Source organism: Neofelis nebulosa, chromosome 16 (assembly GCF_028018385.1).
Source record: "Neofelis nebulosa isolate mNeoNeb1 chromosome 16, mNeoNeb1.pri, whole genome shotgun sequence".
In the NCBI taxonomy this organism is placed as follows: Eukaryota; Metazoa; Chordata; class Mammalia; order Carnivora; family Felidae; genus Neofelis; species Neofelis nebulosa.
Window position 1 is genome coordinate 16,513,681 of NC_080797.1, and position 23,260 is coordinate 16,536,940.

The following is a 23,260-nucleotide window of genomic DNA, read 5'->3' on the forward strand; positions in this document are numbered from 1 at the left end:
GCCCGCTCTGGCCCAGAACCTGACCCCATGCTGCAACAGCAGCACGCCCAAGTTCAGACGTCCAGGTAAGGCAGCAGAGGTTTCTATGCATCTTCTCATTTCTCCGAGTTGTCGGCTTATTCAGGTGGTGGGAACACTTGGATAACAACTCAGGAAAGGTTCTTCTGTTTCCTCAAATCAAAGAATTTGTGCTTGCTCTTTTAAAGATAAGTTCCAGGGTGCCTGGGTGGCTCAGTTGGTTAAGCATCCCACTCTTGATTTTAGCCCAAGGTCGTGATCTGGCGGTGTGGGTTCGAGACCTGTGTTGGGCTCCGCACTGAGTCTGGAACTTGGTAGGGATTCTTCCTTTCCTTTTCTCTGGCCCTCCCCTGCTCACGCGCACATGTGCCTGTATGCGCTCTCGCCAAAAAAAGAAAGGTTTTTTTACGTTTATTTATTTTTGCGAGATAGAGATACAGAGCACAAATGGGGGAGGGACAGAGAGAGAGACACAGAATCCCAAGCAGGCTCCAGGCTCTGAGCTGTCAGCACAGAGCCCCACGCGGGGCTCGAACCCTTGAACCGTGAGATCATGATCTGAGCCGAAGTCGGACGCTCAATTGACTGAGCCACCCAGGCGCCCCTTAAGTTTCTGGGTTTGTTTGCAGAAATTTTGTTTTTGCAAAGATTTTATTTATTTCATCTTTTGAAAAGTGTATTTATTTATTTTGAGGGAGACAGAGACAGCATGAGAGGGGGAGGAGCAGAGAGAGAATCCCAAGCAGGCTCTGAGCTGCCAGCACAGAGTCCAATGTGGGGCTCGGACATACGAACCGCGAGATCGTGACCTGAGCCCGAGTCGGACGCTTAACTGACTGAGCCACCCAGGTGCCTCTGAAGTCATGTTTTCTTTTTTTTTTTTTATTTTTTTAACGTTTATTTCTCTATCTCTGAGAGACAGAGGCAGAGCATGAATAAGAGAGGGACAGAGAGACAGGGAGACACAGAATCGGAAGCAGGCTCCGGGCTTGAACCCATGAACCGCGAGATCATGACCTGAGCCCAAGTCGGACGCTCAACCGACGGAGCCCCCCCAGTTGCCCCATTTACTTCTTTTTTTTTTTTTTTTTTTTTAATTTATTTTTGGGACAGAGAGAGACAGAGCATGAACGGGGGAGGGGCAGAGAGAGAGGGAGACACAGAATCGGAAACAGGCTCCAGGCTCCGAGCCGTCAGCCCAGAGCCCGACGTGGGGCTCGAACTCACGGACCGCGAGATCGTGACCTGGCTGAAGTCGGACGCTTAACCGACTGCGCCACCCAGGCGCCCCATCATTTACTTCTTTTATCACATGGATTTGTGTGTGCAACCAGGGTGTCCTGTGAGAGTTCGCGCTTCCCTGTTTGTGAGCACACATTAGGACCACGAGGTCACCTTTTGAAGGCAGGTGTGGCCGGCCGGAGGTGCGCGGTCCCGTATGGAGCAAATGCACGTCGCGCGGCTCGCCTGGCGCCGGTGCCGTCACTGTGTGTTCGGTGCTGTTTGTGGAAGCACCTGGTCTTTCTGAGAGAAGCACGGCCTCTGCTCCGTCCAAGCGGTTGGTGACACGTTTCCGTGTTTTACGCTTCCTTTGTAGGGTTGGCAGCCGATCCAGAGAAGCTTGTGTGGTGGCTAGCATCCGTAAAGACCAAAGAGGGGATTGCAGAGAAGTGATGCTTTGTTCCTGGGACCTGGGTACTCGTCGCTCTGTGTCCCTTCTTGTCCCCACGGTGATGCACCATGCCAATAGTCGATAAGTTGAAGGAAGCCCTGAAACCCGGCCGCAAGGACTCGGCTGACGATGGAGAGCTGGGGAAGCTCCTGGCCTCCTCTGCCAAGAAAGTCCTTCTACAGAAGATTGAGTTCGAGCCAGCCAGCAAGAGTTTCTCCTATCAGCTGGAGTCCTTAAAGAGCAAATATGTCTTGCTGAACCCTAAAACGGAGGGAGCCGGTCGCCACAGGAGTGGAGACGAGCCTCAGGCCAGGAGACAGGGTACAGACGCACGGTTGGCTGGCAGGAGGGGTCTCGATGTGTGTTGACCACGCGGATGGACGGAGCGGTGGGCGAGTGGGAGGAACAAAACTAGAGACGTGGTCAGAGAGTTGGGAGGTTTCAGTGGGGTCGGTGGCTTTCAGTCGTAGAAATAACGACACGGGGTTGCTCAGAAAGAGATCCGTGACCTTAGAGAGGCCTTGGAACTCGTGTGTGTTTCATCAGAAGCGGGGCTTGGAAACGAGAGGAGCGGGCTGGGCCTCAGCATGCGGGGGCCTGGCCCCTCTAGCCGTTCGTTCTGAGTCTTGCCTTCCCATCCGTGGGGGGCTCCTCGAATTCCAGACCTATGCAGTCTGTGAGGACCGTGGGATGACAACTCCCGGTGGGCGGGAACACCAGTTAGCCTTTGACGCCGTGTTTTGGCCACGTGCAGGCTGAGTGTGCCTCTCGTGGTCCATCTGTGCGTGGACTCAGGCCCTTTTTTCTTCCCTCGTCCCTTCTCTCACAGGCAGCGAGCATGCGTACGAGAGCTGTGGGGACGGTGTCCCCGCCCCACAGAAAGTGCTCTTCCCCACCGAGCGGCTGTCTCTAAAGTGGGAGCGGGTTTACCGCGTGGGAGCAGGGCTCCACAACCTCGGCAACACCTGCTTCTTGAACTCGACCGTACAGTGCTTGACCTACACCCCGCCTCTGGCCAACTACCTGCTCTCCAAGGAGCATGCTCGCAACTGTGAGTGGGAGGGGGCGGCCTGGGGGTCGTGGGGGACCGGACGGTGTCCCGCGGAGACAAACCCACGTGCTCACGGCCTGCCAGCCCTCAGCCCGGGTCAGATTTCGGAGTGACATTCGTGACGTAGTAACTGACAAAACCTAAATTTGTCGTGTGCCCGCAGCAGGACGGGCCGTGGAAGCCAGTCTCAGGTAGAGCGTTGGTCCCAAACTCTTGTAAAAAGGAGTACCTAAACGGAGAGAGGGGTTTTCAAAAAATACATCCAAACTACGTATATTCCACGACTTTATACATCCGTTATCGTACCAGTCAGCGTTTTATGCGCATTATAAAACATGCCCCCAAGTAGAAATTTAAAATGGGTAAGAGGGGTGAAATAAAATGTAACTTACCAAAACTGAAGCAAGTAGAAAGTTTTAAAAGCCTTGTAACTAATAAAGAAATTACATGGGCGGATTAGATCTTCCCATGAAGAAAATACCAGGCTGAGATGACTTCTGGGTGAGCTTCATGAAAATTTTGAGAAACAGTTCGTTGCAGTGCTTCACAAACTCTTCCAGAGAATAGAGATGGAGAGAAAACCCCCCCAGCTCGTTCTACGAGGTTCTAATAACTTGGGGAATGAAATTAAACGAGTACAACATAAGAAAAATTACAGCCCCATCTGATTCACGAATGTAGTTAAGAAACTTCTAGACAAACTACTACCAAACTCCAGTCTTTTTTTTTTTTAATTTTTTTAAAATGTTTATTTATTTCTGAGACAGAGACAGACAGAGCATGAACGGGGGAGGGTCAGAGAGAGAGGGAGACACAGAATCGGAAACAGGCTCCGGGCTCCGATCTGTCAGCACAGAGCCCGACGCGGGGCTCGAACTCGCGGACCGTGAGATCGTGACCTGAGCCGCAGTCGGACGCTCAACCGACTGAGCCACCCAGGCGCCCCCAAACTCCATAGTCTTTTAAACACTGTGAGCAGTTTGTGTTCATCGTAGCCCTGGAAGGATGTTCTAAAATTTGAAAATCTCCCAAGTGTGACTCTTAAATGCTATGATCCTGATAGTGTTGTTGGGAAGTTTGAATGAATCACGGGAAATGCTCAGAACGGTACTTGGGCCACAGTTTAGTGCCGTGTAAGTGACTGCTAATTTTGTTTCCTTAATTGATGTATCAGCAGATGAAAAGGGAACGGTCGCCTGCAAATAGATGCCCAAAAAAGAAATTGATGATGAGCTTTTAGTAAAGCAGCAATAGGAAGGAGTTTCCTTATCTTGATAAATGGTTACCTACCAAACACGAAAAAACAAAAACAAACAAAAAACCCCCCAAATTTCTCAACAGGAAAATATTGGAAGCATATACTCTTCAAAACACAGCGTGAAATAAGGGTGCCTGTCACCCCTTGTGTTGAAGATGTGTCCGTCTTAGCCAGAGTGGTGACGTGGGGGGAAAAAGGAGAGAACGCACCATTGTTAACTTGAAAATAATGTTCCTAAGGAAGGAAAAAAAAAAAAGAAGGAAGGAAGAAAAGAAAAGAAAAGCGAAAGAAACTATAAATTAGAAATTTGGCAATGTAACTAAATGTGTCAGTGTACGAAAAGTTAGTTGAATTTCTCCGCACCAAACGAGTTTAGAAAGAAGTTGCTACTACGAAAAAAGTTTGTAATAGCAACAAAAATGATAAAGTGTCTAGACTTAAATTTACCAAGAGATCTCTCACTGAAGGACGTTACACAAGAACCTACATACACGAAGATAGCTGCCTTCATTCAGAAGGAAGCCTCGCTGTTATAAAAATGTTGGTTCTCCCCAGATTAACGTAGATTCGTTAACGTAACTCCGGCTGATTCTAGAATGTATACGAAAAAGCAAAGCAGAGGACTCAGTATCACCAAGACGCTTCTGAAGGAGGCTATAGGGAGAGAGATGCCCTACCAGCTAGGAAGTCTTGTCAAGTAGAGAAGCTAAAGAGTCGAGAGTATTGGGTCAGGGAGGGACAGACTGACCAGTGCGGTGGAGCAGAGCCCAGAAACAGACCTGCACGTATCTGGAAGTGTGTTACCTACATGCCGCTGTTTCACGTGTCTCGCGTTTTAAACAAATGGAACTTTGAAAGAACTCAGGCTTTCATCTGGGAAGAGTGAGATAGGACCCCCATTTCACAGCACAGCCGTGCACAAAAGATGCGTTCAAAATTTAATATCGGAAGCAAACGTCACACTCTGATAGCAAATGTTGGCAACTATCTTTCTGGCCTTAGGAGGGGAGATTTTTCTTTTTTTCTTTCTTTTTTTTTTTTTTTTTTTAATGTTTATTTCTTATTATCGAGAGACGGAGCATGAGCAGGGGAGGGGCAGAGAGAGAGGAAGACACAGAATCTGAAGCAGGCTCCACGCTCTGAGCTGCCATCACAGAGCCCGACGCGGGGCTGGAACTCAACAGACTGCGAGATCATGACCTGAGTCAAAGACGCTTAACCGCCTGAGCATCCCCGGGGAGCCCCAGGATAGGAGATTTCTTAAACAGGACTCAGCACTAACTATCACAAATGACGAATTCCAATGCATTAAAAGTAGCAACTTTGGTTCACAAAAAGCACTTGAAGGAAATCAAAAGGCAAACGGAGCTGCGAACCAGAGGCAGAACCTGGGACGCGTCGCCAGCAGAGGATCACTGCTGAGAATGTGGAAAGAATACAGACCAACAGGGGACGGACAACCTACCCAAAACTAAATGAAGATTATGAACCAGCATTTTACAGAAGAGGAAGCTCGCGGTCAGAAGGACAGGGAGAGATGGTCAGCCTCGCTCAGAACCAGGGAAACGCCAGCACAACCGGGACCGGTACCACGGCCCAGCTCTGTGATGGGTGAAGATTCAGAAGCCTGACGACACTGAACGTCAGGCAGCACGAAGGTGAGCGAGAGCCTCTGACGCTCGTCTGCTCCGGCCTCTTCCAGATACTCTCCAGCAGTTCTGCAGGAAAGCTCCGGACACGCCTGTCACGACACCTGTGTAAACACGGCTGCCAGCAGCTCAGGTGCCCGTGAACAGAACGGATCCCGGAGTCACGGGTGGGCCTGGGGCGGAGCAGCCCCCGGTGGTGCGGGAGCGCGAGTGACCCGCTCCGCGGGTGAATCCGAAGGCCACAAGGCAGAGTGAAGAAAAAGTCCCAGAAGACCGCATACGGCGTGAATTGCTGTTTATAAAGCTGAAAAAGCAAGACGACACGGTATTTAGGTACACGCGCATGGGAGAAGGCTAAAAAAGAACCATGGTTTTTTTAGTTGGTACGCAAGGAAAATAGGAAATCAGGCTAGACCTGGGGCAGGGAGATGGGAGCGAGAGAGGGGCAGCGGTAGGGTAAGAGGTTTGGGTTGTGTGACGTGTTCGGGGATATCAGCTGTGTTCTTTTTTGTTATTTCGTGAAAGATGGCCACGCGGTGGAAACTAGCATTTTGTAACGTCTTGGGATCGGAATGGCTCTGTGGCTGCTGCAGTTAAAATACTGAGGCACTGTGCACGCTGGAGGCTTAGCTGATTATAAGTCCCTATTTCCGGTAGCGACCTCGGTGCCATTAGGGTTGTTTCGGGTGGACTTCCAGTAAGACCAGACTAGGCTTTCTTTGCTTTCATCTCGTGGTGGTGGTGGTGGTGATGACCCTGCTCTGCCCTAGTTTTGTTCTGTCCTTCCCTGCACCGCCGCCCTTCATTTCTGCTTCCTCTGCAGCACCCGTCGTCCACCTTATTAGGGCTGATGGAGGGACGTAGGAAACACCCATAAGTTCCTGCAGCCCATCCATCACACCTGGCGCGTGGGAGCGAGGGTGTGAGGTGGGAGCCACCGGGATCGGCCCTGTCGGTGGTGGGACGTCCCCCGTTCCCTCAGGTTCCCTCTCCTGGGAGGGCGCCCGCGTCGCTCTGGGTCGCTCCGCCGAATGTTGGTGAGCCTCAGTGTCTAAGGTTTTTTGGAGTAAAAGTATTAAGGGAAGTTTTAGTATTTTTCCCCTGTACCCCACTGGCTGAGTGACCCCGAGTGGGCTTGGGCTGTCCTCTCTTCCTCCGCGAGTATGTGCTGTTTCGAGATCCTCAAGGATCCTGAGAAGTATCGCCGGTACTGCTACATGCTGGCTGGACCGCTTCGGCACCGGGATCCAGCCAGAAAACCGATTTTAGTATTTTTTTTCCACCCCCAACCTGGAGCTCAGACCCATGACCCCGAGATTCAAGAGTCGCACCCTCCACCGACTGAGCGCCAGGCGCCCCCAGACTTACCGCTCTGAGCGCACGGCTGAGCGGCACGAGGTGCATTCACGTTACCGTGCAGCCACCCATCCGGCTCCGGAACTCCATCGTCCCAAGTTGAAACCCTGCCCGTGGCGACAGAGTCCGCATCCCCCTCCCCTCCCCCCCACCCCGGCGCCCCCCATCCCGCCTCTGTCTCCGTGAACCGGCCTGCTCCGGCTCCCTCGCAGAGGTAGAGCCCGATGGCGTTGGGCCTCTCGTGTCTGGCCGACTACACCAGCGTCTCGTCCCCAAGGTTCGTCCCCGCCGTAGCAGGTGTCAGGGTCCGCTTTTCTGTTCCAAGCCGAACACCGTTCCGGTGTCCATCTCGCTTGTGGGGGGACACTTGGCTTCTGTGCTGTAGCGCTTGTGAATAACGCTGTGAGCGGTGGTGTGCGAACACCCGCTCGAGACCCCGTTGCCCGTCCTCTTGGGCGTGCACCCTGGAGTGGAATGGCTGATTCCTACGGGAATTCCATTTTTAATTTCTCCGGGAGGCGCCATACTGTTTGTTTTCACAGCCCCTGCGCCGTTCTCCGTCCTCAGCGACAGTGTGCAGGGTTTCCAGTTTCTGCACGTCTTTGCTGATGCAAGTTCTTTTCTGTTTTTAAGTACTAGAGTTCTCATGTGCGTGTGGTGAGCAGGCCGCATGCCGTTTCAGTATCGATTCTGAGACGGGCCTAAGTAACTGGGTAAGGAGGAGTGTTGCAGGCGAGAATGATTGGTTTGTGGTACAAGCTGGGCCTGTTTGAGAAGTAACATAGGGTATGTGGAACAGCAGGTATCCTGCAGAATCGAAGACGCGCCTGCCCCGGGACCCCGAAGTCCGTCGTGGGCGTATGCGTTAGAGAAGGTTGCACACGAGGAAGCAGGTGCGGGACTGTTTGTGGGAGCAGAGACACAGAGTCAGCGGGAAGCATGTAAGTGAACCGTGGTCTGTTCCTGTGGTCAGATACTCCAGCCTACGTGAAGGAACCACAACCACGTCAAAACTGCCGAGCCGTTCACACTGCGTGGCGTAGTGTATGTAGGCCAAGCGTAAGCATGCTTATTGTTTGTGGGTACACACGCTCGTGCGTTAGCACAATAACTACGTAAGCGGGAGCAGTTGTGACCTAGTTCGGGATCGCGGTGACCTCCGATGAGGGCGTGTGGGCAGTGCAGGGGAGGAGACGTCGCTGTCACGGCGGTGTTTTCCTTCCGGAGCCCCTAAAACGGGTTGGCGCTCAATGGTATAGGCTTTGTACTTCTCTGCATTTAAAAGATGTCATTATTTGAAATAAAGGTTAAGACGTACCACCGTCCGGCCGGCTGCCCGAGCAGCAGCAAATAGTTTCACACACGGCAGGGGCTGGCGGAGCGTGGCCTGTGGTCTCAGTCTGGCCCGCTGCCTGCTCTGTAGGTCACGTTCCGAGGCGCACATCCCGCCCGTTGACGTGCGGTCTGTGGCTGCACGGTGTGCTGCCTGTGCTCCCCAGAGACGGAGCCACGTCGTCGTGGACTGTGTAAGAGCGGACGGCTCCCCGACCTGGCTGTCCTTAACCTCCCGGGTCTATACGGAAGAAGCTCGCCAAGCCTTGAGACGGCAGCGGGCAGTTTCCAGAACCAAGAGAGCAGAGGTTCCCACAGCTGAGGAGCAAACTAAGAGTTGTCGGGGGAGCCTGAAACTTAGGTTCACGTTTATGGACCACGTGATCTAGCTTAGAAATCAGGAAAAACGTGTTCTAAACTTCATTTTAAAAGTCAGACTTCCCGCTTTTAGTAAGTAGCACCCAGGAAACATTAAAAGGGCCTCACACAGGTCAACAGCACTGGCTCAGGGTGGTGGGGTACGTGCTGGAAGTACAACTTTGGATGGGTCACGACCCCCCGCGCTCTCCAGCAGAGGAAATGCTTCCTTCGTGGACAGCGGGCTGGCTTCAGGGCATCTGGGACCCCTGTGGCCCAGCCGTTCCCTGGGCCGTGTGGCGAGACGTCTCGGGAGCTCCCCCCTCACGGTGACCGCCTCGCCCTGCAGGTCACCAAGGCAGCTTCTGCATGCTGTGCGTCATGCAGAACCACATTGTGCAGGCCTTCGCCAACAGCGGCAACGCCATCAAGCCCGTCTCCTTCATCCGAGATCTGAAAAGTAAGAGTTCGTCTGCGGTGGGCGCTGGGGAGGTCGGAGCGGGGGGTGCGGGGAGGAATCAGGAACGAGGCGACGGTCTAAGACTTCCCAGAAGAGCACTCGGGCGCAGGTGGTGGCTCTGGGGTCAGCGGGGAGGGCTTCGCGTGGGGGTGCGCGCTGCCCTCCAGCCTGAAGAATGTGGGGGTTCGGGCCGGGCCGGGGGAGGGGCTCTTGTGAACATCACAGGAGCCGCTTAACACAGACTGACTTCCCTGGGTCTGAAGGCACCGTTGTGATCGCCTGTGCTGTGCGTGGGCTCCTGGAAAAGTAGTTGACCAGTGGATTCCACATCCTTGGTGACTGGTGTCTCGTGGCCTCTGGCTCTTCTGTTAAGCACGGAGAGTTTAAGCTCTTAGGTCTCGGTGGGGAAACCTCTGCCATGAGGACGGGACACGCACTTTACGCAGAGCTCTCGATTTCCTCACTGGCCGCTTTGCAGGTGCTTCCCGTTTACCCTTGGGACGGCGGGGAACCGGGGGAGAAGGTGTGAGCTCTCCCCTGCCAGTCTGATGCTTCTGTCTGTCTGCAGAGATTGCCCGGCATTTCCGCTTTGGGAACCAGGAGGATGCACACGAATTTCTGCGGTACACCATCGACGCCATGCAGAAGGCCTGTTTGAATGGCTGTGCCAAGTAGGTGCTTCCCTTCACCCGCCTCTCCTCAGAGGCTTCACCCCAGTTCCCGCGGAGACGGGAGACGTGCCTCTGTCCCCAGGCTTACCGCTGTAGACCCTGCCTTCCGGGTCCTTGACCTGCTGATGCTCACATGAGGGACTGCAGGGCCCCCCCTGGGGCACCTCCGAAGGGGGCGGTGGGGGCGGAGCTCTGTGCCCGCAGCTGGCTGCAGGGAGGAAGCTCTGGCAGGTCTCTGTGAGGGTCGTCCGCTGTCGTCCTGGACTCTTCCCGTCTTTAGAAATCACCTTACTATTTTGATACGGAGGACGGCGGGGTAGGAATTACGTCTTTATGAAAGAACTTGAACACTCGAGGGTAGGAGGCTTACGATTTTTGAGCTTACTTTCTGCACGGTTACTGTTCCTTCGTTCTAAATTTGAGAGCATGTGACGGGTCGCCGACTTTATGCTGCGTCTTGCCTTTTGTGACACAGTTGCCATCGGGGATGGCCGGTGTCTACGAGGTCACGTAGTACATGCTGTAGTGCAGGGACGCCTCGGGAGCCTTCCCAGGAGGATTCCACTGTGCTCTTACCTGCAGGAGGCCTCCTAGGGTGGGTCACCCCAAGGCTCCGATGGGGGCAAAGGGGAGGCAAGCAATGTGGCCTCACTGCCATGCACGTGGGTACAGCACGTCCCCAGCAGTGGTTGCCAGGCCTGGTCTCAGCACGGAATCACCTGAGAGGTTTTAGGACAGCAGCTGACCGCCCCCCCCCCCCCCAACACACACACACACACACACACACACACACACACACGCACGCACACATGCACCCTGCCAGCCAGCCCAGTTACCCAGGCCCTCCAGGGGTGGGAGAATGCGGGAGAGATGGGTAAGGTTGGGGTTTGGGCCCGTGGGCGGGAGGAGTCCAGGTTTGTGGTCTGGAGAGCCAGGTAGGTGGCGGTGAGCCTTCCAGGTTGGGGCACAGAAGTGGAAGATGAGCGGGTCTGACGTCAGGTGAGGTGCGCGTGTGGCCGGGCACCTGCACAGCGGGGAGTTGGGTGCTTTCCACGCACCCGTCCGTGAGAAAGGTGTCGCTGGTCTTCGCGAAGTGAGAGAAGAGTGGCGTAAGCACTTGTGAACGGAGAGTCTGTATAACGTTTCTCCTTCATGGAACTTCCTGGCACTGGTTCTGACCCGATGCATGACGGTGGGGGTTCGTGAGTGTCCCCGTGCACCTGACACAGTGTAGTCTGTAGTTGGGGTCGCTCGTTGCGCGTCCGTCTTGAGGCCTGTGCCGTCAGTCCTGTGGCTGTCCCCTGTCTGCCCTCGCTTCCGCCCTCCTCGGTGCTGATTCTGGGCGGGCGCCAGCCTCCTTGTATCTCCTGGAGCTTTTGCTTTGGAAGCACGGCTGTGGTCAGATACAACCACCGTACCTTTGTTGGAAGTCCGTTTCTCCCACGGGCAGGTTCAGCCCCCTTCTCGGGTACTGTGACTTAGTCCGGCTGTGATACTGCTCCACCATTACCCCGGCACACCTGCTGTGTTTCTCTCTCTGCGGTTTTCCTTTGCTCGGTAACTTGTGAGCTTCCGGCTGGTGCTTAGGACAACCCGCGTCTGTTCCGGTGACGACTCTGCGTGCACCCGTGGAGGTGGCCTCCCTCCTCTTTTCTGGAGCCTTTGGTTTGTCACTGCTTCTTGTGCTCCGTCCCTCTGTCCTTCCCTCTCCTCTCACGCCTGACTCTGGGTTGACTTGTCTCTTACATCGTCGGGACTTCAAGTGTCATGCGTTCTCCCCCCACGCTCATCCCTACCTTTGCCTCCGTCTCACCCCCTGGGCTGCCTCAGGCGAGTCCCTCTCTCTCTCGTCCTTGCAAGGACCTTGCCTTAAAGGGTGCACGGTCTTTAAAGTGTGACGGCTTCACAGGAACGTTTGTAGAGCTGACCGTTGTCGGTCGGCTTTCCTAGACACCCGAGCAGTGACCAGAGGTGACGTTCGTGGCGGGCGGACATCGACTCTGGAAACGTCTTCTTACGCCTTACGCGGCGGGCCCGTGGTGTCCGAACCACAACTTTTGAATCGGCTCAGTTCTGAGTGTCTGGGCTTGAAAACGTGCAGCAATCACTTAGGCGGGCGCCGTGCCCCCAGACGCGGGGTCTCCCGGTGGGGGCGCCGGGGCTTCTCCGCCCGGTCCGGGGCGGCGCCCCACCCCCATCTCAGGGCAGGTGCGTGTTAAAGGCCTCCCTGTTACGTCTCCCTTGGTCGGGGTCTCCCCCGCAGGACCCCCTCTGTCTCGCGGCCCTTTCTTCACCTCGACCGCTCCTCCGGACACGTTCCCGCCTTGTCGCGCCCCTCCCCCGAGTTCACTTGCCTCTCGTCTCCTTCGGGCCCCGCGTGATTCCCGCTTCGTTTCCGACCTGATTTCCTGTTTTTTTCCCCCGTATCGGTTAACTTTCTCCATTTGCTCTTTTCTGTTCTTGGTTCTGAAACTTCTTACGATGGTTTTCTTCTCCCCAAACGCTTGTGTGCGGATCCTTACTTCAGCTTGGGATTTTGTCTTCTGCCTTGTGTGTGCTTTCTGGGGGGGCTCGTCTCCACCGGACGAGGTGGCTCTCGTTCACTGCTCTGTCCCGACGGTGCCGTGCACGACTGGGGCCGCCTGGGCGCAGCTCCTACGCCTGGTGGCTCCCGTGGTTCTCAATCCAGGGTGCCGTGAGCGCACCTTCTGTCCTGGGCGCCACAGGCTGGACGGCCTGTGGCGTGTGTGTGCCTCAGGACCCCGTGTCCTCTCCTGTGCTCCGCTCGCCCTTCCCCACCGTCACCTCCCCAGCCACTCTGGTGGCAGGCGCCCCGAGCCTCGCTCTCCCGCGGGCTCCCCTTCCTGCGGGGACTCTGGGTGATTCCCGGCTGCCTCTAGGACTCGGGCTTCTCCAGACCACCCTTCAGATGTGGAGTTGGCTCGCTGGGATTGGGTTTTCTCCTGCCTGGGGTGCGGTGGTTTGCCCCTGTTGGGACAGGCTCCTGGCTGGCTTGGGGCCACCTGGGTCTCCAAGCTGCCGTCACATGTGGCTTCCCACACGCTTCCGGCGTGTGCTGGGATTATGTCCTCCACGGTCCGGGGAGTTAAAACATCCCTCCTTTCGGCGAATGGCGGTGCTGATACATGGCGGTAGTTGGTTTTCCTTTCCTAACTCTACAAGATGAAAACGTGCCCTTGTGTCGGTCCCCGTGGTGTAGACTTGTGCGCCTCAGCGAGCTCCCCGGGTCGGGGCCGCCCGCACGCTGAGGCAGAGAAGGGGCCAGGGCAGGGCGCCGTGGGGCGTGTGTCGAGGTGGCGGGGGGCGGCGTCCGCAGGGCTGGGGGTGCAGGGGAGGGGAGCGCGCTCGCGAGGGCCCCCGTGGCTCCACTTGGCAGCTCGGTGGGAGGCCGAGGGTTGTCTTGGATCCTGGTTGGTTAATGGGGCCGGGGATTTGACCGTGACCCATGACCGCTGCTGTCCTGCTGAGGGCGCGCGGGGGAGGGTGTCCCTGCTCACTCCCCCTCTTAGCAGGTAAGAGGCTTGGACATAGGACAGCCAGGGGTCGGACGGGGGCGGGGGTGGGTTCCAGGGGGATGGGGCACTTCTGTCGTAGACTGGGTGGGCACACAGGCGCGTTTCCCCGGCCTCTTACTTCCCGTCAAGGGTGGGGGGTCGGGAGGGGGTTCTTGAGGCAGCTGCTGTGGGGAGCGGCCGGGGACCCGCCGAGGGGCAGGGTGAGCGTGCCCGCGTGGTGGGGTCACGGGCCGTGTGGTGGGGTTTCCCCCCCGGCGCGCTGGGCCGGGGTGACTCAGGCGGGGGCTGCTAACTGTCATTCTCTTGAAGGCTGTGGCCTCCTTTCCAGGTTGGATCGTCAGACGCAGGCAACCACTCTGGTCCATCAGATTTTTGGAGGCTATCTCAGATCGCGTGGTAGGTGAAGACGCTTTCTCTATGCCCTTGTCAGGCAGGAGGACGTCAATCAGGGAAGGCTGAGAGTCCGTGCCCAGGTGGGGCCCTTTCCTGGCGGGCGGACCTGGGCGAGCCTCAGAGGCCCCGGTCTCCTCTGAGATGCACCCTTGGCCGACGGGCCCACTGTTCCCGGGAGGAGGTCTGGAGCAGAGCCTCCGGCATGTGTAGACGAGGGTGGCGTTGTTCTTTCTGAGCCCCTGAGCTCCTCACACGCGGCCTCCGCCCTGCCGCTGGGGCCTGGGGCCCGCCGAGGCCACGGTCTGGGACGGAGGCCATCGCTGGGCTGGCACGCACGCGGGCAGGTTCTCGGGGGGCCGGCGGCCGAGGGCTTCTCCCAGCGCTGAGTGTTGGAGACGTGGGGGTGGCGCGCTGGGGCGCCCGCCCCCGCCCACTGCCGCTTGTTCCGTTGCAGTGAAATGCTCGGTGTGCAAAAGCGTCTCAGACACGTACGACCCCTACTTGGACGTAGCGCTGGAGATCCGGGTAAGGACCACGGCCGGCTGTGCTGGGTCACGTTTGCCGGAGGCCGGGGAAGCGGGGGAGGCCGGGAAGCAGGGATGGCGAATGACCCAGGCAGGTAGGGAAAGAAAATGCCGGGAGCGTCACCGCCTTGAAGTAGGGGCCGCCGTTTTTGCACGATGGTTGCTGGCCTTTTTCCTGTGTGCGTTGCTTTCGTTTAAAACGAGATAAAACGTGGCTTTGTGTCCCAGAGGCATGAGGGGTGAGCCACGGTACGTGCAGGACTTGGGCAGGGAGCCGCTGGCAGGCGGGCCTTCGGGAGAGCAGCCTTGTCTCACTCCGGCCTTCTGGTGCTGCAGCCGGGGCCGGGTCACCTGCGCCCAGGGTGTGGGGCCAGCGCGCCTGGGAGTCCTGCGGCAGCTGCCCTGACCTGTGTGGCCGGGGTCACCGTCGGCCCTCCACCCCCACCCCCCCGCCCCGACCTCCCCTCCCACCCCCGGCCCCACTCCTCCGCAGCACTTCCTGGGTGTCAAAAGGTGGCAGCCAGCAGGCCGGTCTGGATGCAAGTAGATTGTTGTGATTTGCTGCCTCAGCCTGAAAAAGACCTTGCGTTTGGCATCTCTCGAGTCAGCCTTTTTCTTCCGCTGCTGATTCATTTCCCCGTTTTTGTCCTTCTCAGCAAGCCGCTGACATCGTGCGCGCTCTGGAGCTTTTTGTGAAGCCAGATGTCCTGAGTGGAGACAACGCCTATATGTGTGCGAAGTAAGTTCCGTTTTGCTCACGGCGGAGAGCGAGCCGTCGGGGAGCCACCCCCGCCCCTCCCCGGAGGTGACCGCCACTCACATTTCTTGAGGAGGGTATACAGGTCTCAAGACTAAAACCTCTTCACGACGCAGATGGAATAGCCACGGTTTTGCAGCTGGTGTTGGTTCGCGTCGCACTCAGGATGCACCAGCCCCTGTTCTGAGCGCTCCTCACCCGGGAAGCGGGTCCCTTGGCGACACAGAGCGGCAAGGTGACCCCACGTGGCCCTCTGCCGTCCCGCCTCTTGGACGAGCTGCCTTCTGTGGCCTCCATCAGCCACGGCAGACGTAACCGTGACCTCGTTCTGCTGAGGGTCACGTGGATTTTATCGCGTGGACGTTGTGCTTTGTATTAGCTCCTTCCGAAGCTATAGTCGCTGAAGATTCTTTTTCTTTCTTTATTTACTTTGAGAGAGAAAGAGAGAGAGAATATATCCCAGGCAGGCTCCACACTGTCATTGCAGAGCCCAACGTGGGGCTCGAACTCACAAACCACGGGATCGTGACCTAGTTGGATGCTTGACCGACTGAGGCACCCAGGCATCCCCCCCCGCCCCCCCCCCCCGCCAAGAATATTTTTCTCGATGCTTTTCAGATTCATTATTCCTGCCCTTTCTTCCCCTCTCCGAATCGGCCTCCCTGTGCCCTGAAAGCTGTTTGCTTTCCTTCATCTTCTCCCCCCTCGTCCCCTGGTCTTCCGGCTTCACGTTCAGTGATTTCCCGCCCGCCCTGCATTACTGGGCCACACCCGCTCCAGCTCGCTCCTTCCTGTGTGTGTGGAGTTGCTTCCCTGTGTGGGCAGGTGCTTCCTCAAGACTTCATAGTCTCCAGCTCTTCGGCAGCCCCAGGTCCCTGTGGTAGCGTTCCTTCATTTAAGTCACGGGGATTCGGATCTAGGGACGCAGAGCATGAACTGATCACCTTTTCCACTTGCCGCCCCTCACAGATGCAAGAAGAAGGTTCCGGCCAGCAAGCGCTTCACCATCCACAGAACGTCCAACGTCTTAACCCTCTCCCTCAAACGCTTTGCCAACTTCAGTGGGGGAAAGATCACGAAGGTGAGTGTTCACTACAGTGTCCAGTCTGCTCGGTCGGCCGCCTTTAAAGAATACAGGTTCCATGGGGCGCCTGGGGGGCTCAGTTGGTTGGGTGACCGACTTTAGCTCAGGTCGTGATCTCGCGGTTCCTGGGTTCAAGCCCCGAGTCAGGTTCTGTGCAGACAGCTCGGAGCCTGGAGCCTTCTTCGGATTCTGTGTCTCCCTCTCTCTCTGCCCCTCCCCTGCTCACACTCTGTGTCTCTCTGTCTCTCAATAATAAATAAACGTTTAAAAAAAAAAAAAAAAAGAATGCAGGTTCCAGGCTCTGCCCCTGAGCCAGTGACTTACAGTCTCAGGAAGACAGGGCTTAAGAGCCTGCATTTTTGTAGAATCTTCGAGTGATTGTTATTTTTTTATCTTTTTATCTTATTATATCAAAGTGAGTCATTTATTTAAAAAAATTTTTTTTATACTTTATTTTTGAGAAAGAGAAAGCGCAGGGGAGGGGCAGAGAGAGAATCCCAAGCAGGCTTTGCACCACCTGTGAAGACCTCGATATGGGGCTCGAACCCATGAACCGTGAGACTGTGATCGGAGCCGAAATCAAGACTCAGATGCTTAACCGACCGAGCCACCCAGGCGCCCCATGAGCCTTTTATTTTTTAACTTAATTTAATTTTACTTTATTTATCTTTAAGTTTATTTATTTTGAGAGAGAGCATGTGCACTCACAAGTGGGGGAGGGGCAGAGAGAGGGGGAAAGAGAGGGAACCCCAAGCAGGCTCTGCACTGTCGGTGGGGCCCAAACTCACGAACTGAAATCATGACCTGAGCCAAAATCAAGAGCTGGACGCTTAACTGACTGAGCCTCCCGGGAGCCTCTGTTTTACGTCGTTAACTTTTTAAAGTAATCTCTATGCTCAACATGGGGCTTGAACCCACAACCCCGAGATCGAGAGTCAAGTGCTCTCCGAGCTGAGCCAGGCCGGTGCCCCTGCACAATGGCGTTTTTAACAGAAGATGTCATGTCATGAAAGCGGTTAGAGCTGATGATGTGGTTTGGGGAGGGCACTTATCTGAGCCTCAGTTTCCTTGCTGGCAGTGATGCGGTGATGGGGGCTGACTTAGAGCACCATTTCCCAAACTTGTGTTCTGCGCAATGTCTGTGCTGTGTGTTTACAAAAGACCGTATTTTGTACATACAACTGTGTTGTACTTTGAAAGCATCTGCCCAGCTGAGTTTGGGAACTGCCAAGCTGCAGTTCAGCAGTTCTTTGGAATTACAGGCCTTCTCAGAACCATTATTAATAAGCCGTGTTGCATTTTGAATTTCCAAGAGGGGACTTAGGTTATGAAGGGTTTTCTGAAGTTAATTGTTCAGGGATCCGGTCATTCATTCATTCATTTTACTCACACTTAATGTGCTTAGGTCGTACCGTGCCGTCAGTGCTCTGGGAAGTCGGCGGGACTTAGTGGTAAATGAGATCGTTGTGGGTTTGCCCTAAAGAGCTCATATTTCACCTTAGTATGTCCCGGAACTAGTTTTCCATCAGAAAACTGTTTGATCTGGGGGCCCATATCTGGCAGGATTGGATGGGGGCCCGTGGGCTTAGTGTGTGTTGAGTTTGTTGAGATTCTGAGTTTGTCATTTTCGGCTCAGGTCACGGTCTCATGGTTCGAGCCCCTTGTCAGGCTCTGCACTGGTGGCTGATGGCTCAGAACCTGCTTGGGATTCTGTCCCTTCTCTGTCTCTGCCCCTCCCTCTCTCTCCCTCAAAATAAATAAGTAAACTTTTTTTTTTTTTTTAATCTCTCTTTAAAAAAGAAAAGTACGCGTTCCAGGTCTCTAATGGTATAAAGCTCCGAAACAGTCAGAGCTGATAGACGGCGACAGAAATCACAACAGTGGGTATTTGAGATGCAGTATCTCCCGGGGTTACGAGACTTCCGGCTTGATGTCTGTGTCTCGATAGGAATATGGGTCAGTACACGCTTGTCAGACTCTGCTCCGTGGTTCACACTACGTAACTCATACTTCATGTTTAAAAGCGTCTGTTTGTGTATAGGCAGAGATGCAGGTAAATCTATCGTTCAGAGGTAATTTTGTTTTTGAGAGAGAGAGAGAGAGAGAGAGGGAGGCATGAGCGGGGCAGGGGTGCAGAGAGAGAGAGAGAGAGGGAGGCATGAGTGGGGCAGGGGTGCAGGGAGAGAGAGACTTAAGCAGGCTCCATGCCCAACATTAAGCACGGGGCTCGATCCCACAAACTGTAAGAATGACCTGAGCCTTGTTTTTAAAAAAAGGCAGGGGAGGGGGCGCCTGTGTGGCTCAGTCAGTTAAGCGTCCGACCTCGGCTCAGGTCATGATCTCACGGTCTGTGGGTTCGAGCCCCGCATCAGGCTCTGTGCTAACAGCTCGGGGCCTGGGGCCTGCTTCGGATTCTGTGTCTCGCTCTGTCTCTAGCCCTCCCCCGTTTGCACTCTGTCTTTCAAAAATGAGCAAATGTTAAAAAAAAAAAAAAAAAAAAAAGGATGACCTGAGCCAAAGTCAAGAGTCAGATGCTTAACCAACTGAGCCACCCAGGTGCCCCTCAGAGATAATTTGTGAAAATACTTCCCAGTGGAAAACTGTCAAATTTGAAATAAATTCTGGCACGAGACCTCTGTCCTGATGCACTTGGTTCTGGTTTTGACCTACTGTGACAGTGGGCTCCGTCGAGTGAGCACCGTTTTCTCTGAAGACCCAGACCGGGCCATGGCCTCCCTGATCCCCCCCAGTGCTCCTTACAGTGGCGTGGAGGGCACGAGCTATTTCTCGCCTTACGCTGGGGGCCCGCGCAGGGAGACATGGTAGTCCAGGTGTCACTCGGGACGGGACGATGAAGTAGTTTCACGTCGGTCGGATGGAAGACGCCCTTCTCTGCGTCCTGTATTTTCACCCTTGGCTAAGGGGATCTGGCCGCAGCGTTGCCACGTGGCCTGGTTGCCCCCCGGTTGTCAGAGACCAGCCGATCGTGCGTTTTACGTAGCTGTGGGTGGAGGGGGCGAACTGACCTCCTCTCGCTGACGCATCTCCGTCGCCTCGTCTGGGCTTTTCCTTCAGGATGTGGGCTACCCGGAATTCCTGAACCTCCGTCCGTACATGTCCCAGAGCAGCGGCGAGCCCGTCATGTACGGGCTGTATGCGGTCCTCGTGCACTCTGGCTACAGCTGCCACGCGGGCCACTACTACTGCTACGTGAAGGTCAGTGCTCCGTGTCCAGGTGCGTCGGCGGCCGCTGGCAGCGCGCGCTCTGCCTCCTGGGGGCAGGCGTGCCGTGCTCTTGGAAGGTGGCCACGTTTGTGGCTGCGTCCCGGTCCCTTCGGTGCTTCAGCGAACGGAGGGCAGAGATGTCTTTAGAACCCGTCGCGCCAGGATCTGTAGTGTCCTTGGACTTGCGCTGAGACTCCGGGAGGGAGGCTGCCTCCAGCAGCCTGGAGGCGGCCCAGGACGGCCGGGTGTTGGTGGGAGACGCTATGCAGATCAGACCCTAGACGGCCTTGCACCAGGAGGGAGCGGGGATTCGGGGCGAGAGCAGCGCTGGACGTTTTAACACGAGGTCATTGACAGCACACGGGTATACGTGGCAGTTAACAGCAGATTGTTTTTTATGTTCATTTGTTTTTGAGAGCGAGGAGGACAGAGCGTGAGCAGGGGAGGAGCAGAGAGCGAGGGAGATGGAATTTGAAGCGGGCTCCAGGCTCCGAGCTGTCAGCACAGAGCCTGACGCGGGGCTCAAATTTGTGAACCGTGAGATCGTGACCTGAGCTGAAGTCGGACGCTCAACCGACTGAGCCACCCGTTTATTTATTTTTGAAAGGGAGAGACAGAGTGCGAATGGGGGAGGAGCAGGGAGAGAGGGAGACACAGAATCCAAAGCAGGCTCCAGGCTCAGAGCTCTCAGCCCAGAGCCCAACACTGGGCTCGAACCCACGAACTGTGAGATCACAACCTGAGCTGACGTCGGACGCTCAACCGACTGAGCCCCCCAGGCACCCCTAACAGCAGATTTTTTTATTTCCTTCTTCCAAAGATACGGCTTACAGAACGCGTGTTGATTGTTTCGTTTTGTGTCGTTTTCTCCCACACCCCGTGCCGCTCCAGGCAAGCAACGGACAGTGGTACCAGATGAACGATTCCTCGGTCCGTTCCAGCAACATCAAGGTGGTTCTGAACCAGCAGGCCTACGTGCTCTTCTATATGCAGTGAGTCTTTTCGCCCCCCGCCGTCTGCGAGCCCGTCCCCTCTGCTGTGGGCCGCGGGCTCCCCCGTGCCCGTTGCCGCGTGCGCATGACGGTGGGCTGCGTGGGCGGGCCGTGTGCAGGGGGGAGCGTCCGCCAGGAACTGCTCCTTTAGACCCGCCTGCCTGGCCGTCATGACGGCGGCTCCCTCTGGGGGGGCCAGAGCAGGACTCCGCCTGCTCCACGTTGAATACGAGTGGGGGAGTTGCCTATTATTTTCTGTTGCTGCCCCAGATGCCACGTGTCGTGTCTGGATGGCGGCCGCAGTGGGCACTGGAGCATGTTGGCAGAGGGCGGAGGCCGCAGCGGGGCCCCTTCTCTTGGGGCCGGTTGTCCCCGACCTAGAGGTTGGAGGACGTGGAGACTGTAGGCATTTTTGCTGCCTCGTCCGCGTCCTGCTGAATTTGAACGCAGTGATTGAGTGGGGTGGGGTGGGGCGGGGGGTGGTCCTCTGGCTTTCTGGTGAAGCGAGAGTTCAGTCTCGGAAGGGCTCTGACCCTGACGCGCTCCCTGCCTGTGCCGAGCGGACGTCCGAGGCTGTGTGACGGCCGCCGTGGTGTAAGGGGGGGGTGAGAGCTCAGAGAACCAGACCGTGTTCTTCCTCTGACAGAATCCCAGGCTCTAAGAAGAGTCCTGACGGCTCCCTCCCCAGGACGGCGTCCTCCGCTCCCGGCCGGGCAGGTGTGGTCACCGACCGCTTCAGGAAGAATGTTGGCAACGGGACTCTTTGCTCCCCGCTGACCGGAAAGGTACTTGTTTAAGAGGATGTGAGTTTACGCAGCGGATCCTCCTGCCTGCGCCCCTAGGGGGTCCTGGGGCCCCCAGCGCTCTTCACTGCCCGATGGCAGGAGAGCTCGGTTTGTCCTGGTTTATTCCGTGTTCTCTCTTAAACTGGTCACGGGCTGACACTGGGTGAGGGGCGGAAGGGACAGCGAGGAGAAACCCTGAGCCAGCGAGCGAGTCAGGCCGTAGCTCCGCGTGCCCCTCAGACCAGCTGCCGCGCACAAGTGCGGTGACGGGCTCGCCAAGCGTGTCCTCGCCCCGACGCGTCCGGGAAGGCGTCGTTTTTGTCTCCACGACTTAATGTTGGAAACGTGAGTGGTTTCTAGCAATGTTAATTTCCTGCTTTTGATAATCCTGCTGTGATCAGGTTAAGAAAACATCCGTGTTCTGAGGAACATACACGGCCGTTTTTAGGAGCAAGGGAACATCATGTCTAAAACGTATTGAGGTGGTTAGGAAAGGAAACGTCATACGTGTCCGTGTGCGCACGTACAGATACGCGGAGGGAGAGAGCGAGCAAGAGATCTAAGGTGGAAAAACGTTAGCAATTAGGAAATACCCTCCTTTTCAAGTTATTTTTGTGTAATATTTGAATTTTTCTACTGAAAACCAGTCGTACTGACCAAAGTAGCGAGGGATTTCCTTACCGTAACACCGTCTGTCGTTGAGAAACAGATCGGTCCTTTCTGTCGGCCGCTTCTGTGAACCTTCCCCTTCGGTCTGAAGATCAAATCCAAACGCAGGCTGCCGGGAGGTGGGGGCCCTTCGCGGTCTGCGGGGGTCTGGTCATTTTTGCAGATCTGTGTTTCCCTGCCAACACGTGAGAATTAGAAGCGTTGGGTTGACCCAGCAAAGAAAGGCCACGACCTGTGGCCCAGACCAGGAGTCGTAAGCCTCAGCTGTGCTCAGAAACACCGTAGGGAGGGGCAGGGTGTCGTTGCCGTCCGCCCGCGGGGGCCACGCGCCTCAGCATCATGAAGATAACGTTCCACACATACTGCAATTGACAAAATCCTTTTGACTTTATTTTATTTTTTATTTTAGAGCACGACTAGGGGAGGGGCAGGGGGAGGGGGAGAGCATCTTAAGCAGGCTTCGCGCTCAGCGTGGAGCGTGACACGGGGCTCAACCCCACAACCCTGGGATCATGACCTGATCCAAAATCAAGAGTCAGATGCTCAACTGAATGAGCCACCCAGGTGCCCCCAAAGCCATTTTATTTTAAATAACATTCTGTAGGTTACATAAATGTCAGCGCTCCATCAATGAGAAGGTCTTGCAGTGCAGTGGAAAGACGTATACTCTTTGCAAAGAATGTAAATAAAGGGTAAATCATTGTTGAGCGTAGAGACAAAAGAGAGGAAAACTCGGAAGAAAATAGAAGTGCGTGTTCGATAAACTTCCAGAAGAGGGAAGACTTTGTAAGAGAGAAAACCTCGAAAAACAAATCATAAATTGGGTAAACTAACATTTGAAGTTTTGAGTGTGAGATATTAGAAAAAAAGAAACGACAAAGCGTCTAAAAACTTGTGCAGCAAATCCAGCAAAAGGTGAACGTTTCTCACGCACAGAGGACCCGTGCAGGTGACGTGTCAGAGCATACGAGTGTTAACGGTAGAGCCAGCAGCGGTGTGAAATTAGCAAACATTTTGAGAAGGAACCAGTAGCTCTTGCTGGTGAAAGTTTGGTAAATGCGTCAGCAGCGTGCCTCAGAATTCACGAAAGTGCTCCCGGCCTCAGAATTCCGTCCCGAAAACACGAGCACCGAGCAGTAAATGGGGAAAAGGTCTGGTCTTTTGGTGGTTCATTCGGCCAGCAGTTGTAAGCTCGGACTCCTAGACCTGAACCAGGCGGGCGGTGAGGCCGGCAGGCTGCAGACACCGGCCTCGCGGAGCATTTAAACCAGGGACAGCACGGACGCCACTGCGAGGAGTCTGGAGGAGGAGTTGGGGTGCCCGGAAGGGTACCTGGAACCCCATGGCGCGGTTTGTTTCCGCGGCAGCAGGAGGCAGGGCAGCTTGTGTAAACTGTTCACCGAGGTGCTTGCTGGGCACACAGGAAGACCTTTACTGAGAGGAGTGACGATGCTTCGGGAAAGCGTGCAGG

At 55.6% G+C, this 23,260-nt stretch overlaps 1 protein-coding gene across 4 annotated transcripts in view; it reads left to right on the forward strand.

Moving 5' to 3' along the window:
• Nucleotides 1-1,592: 1,592 nt before the first annotated feature.
• Nucleotides 1,593-23,260, forward strand: part of USP36 (ubiquitin specific peptidase 36) — a 31,770-nt gene continuing 10,102 nt past the window's right edge. For 3 of the 4 annotated variants that reach the window (XM_058705708.1, XM_058705709.1, XM_058705710.1), the window contains exons 1-11: nt 1,595-2,011; nt 2,520-2,741; nt 9,043-9,153; nt 9,722-9,824; nt 13,689-13,756; nt 14,208-14,278; nt 14,934-15,016; nt 16,004-16,115; nt 19,194-19,334; nt 20,235-20,335; nt 20,982-21,120. In XM_058705708.1, coding sequence (XP_058561691.1) covers nt 1,759-2,011; nt 2,520-2,741; nt 9,043-9,153; nt 9,722-9,824; nt 13,689-13,756; nt 14,208-14,278; nt 14,934-15,016; nt 16,004-16,115; nt 19,194-19,334; nt 20,235-20,335; nt 20,982-21,120 — 1,404 coding nt within the window. In that variant the 5' untranslated portion in view covers nt 1,595-1,758. Of the gene's footprint in view, nt 2,012-2,519; nt 2,742-9,042; nt 9,154-9,721; nt 9,825-13,688; nt 13,757-14,207; nt 14,279-14,933; nt 15,017-16,003; nt 16,116-19,193; nt 19,335-20,234; nt 20,336-20,981; nt 21,121-23,260 lie in introns of all 4 variants that reach the window. The other variant, XR_009255425.1, reaches the window with a different exon arrangement.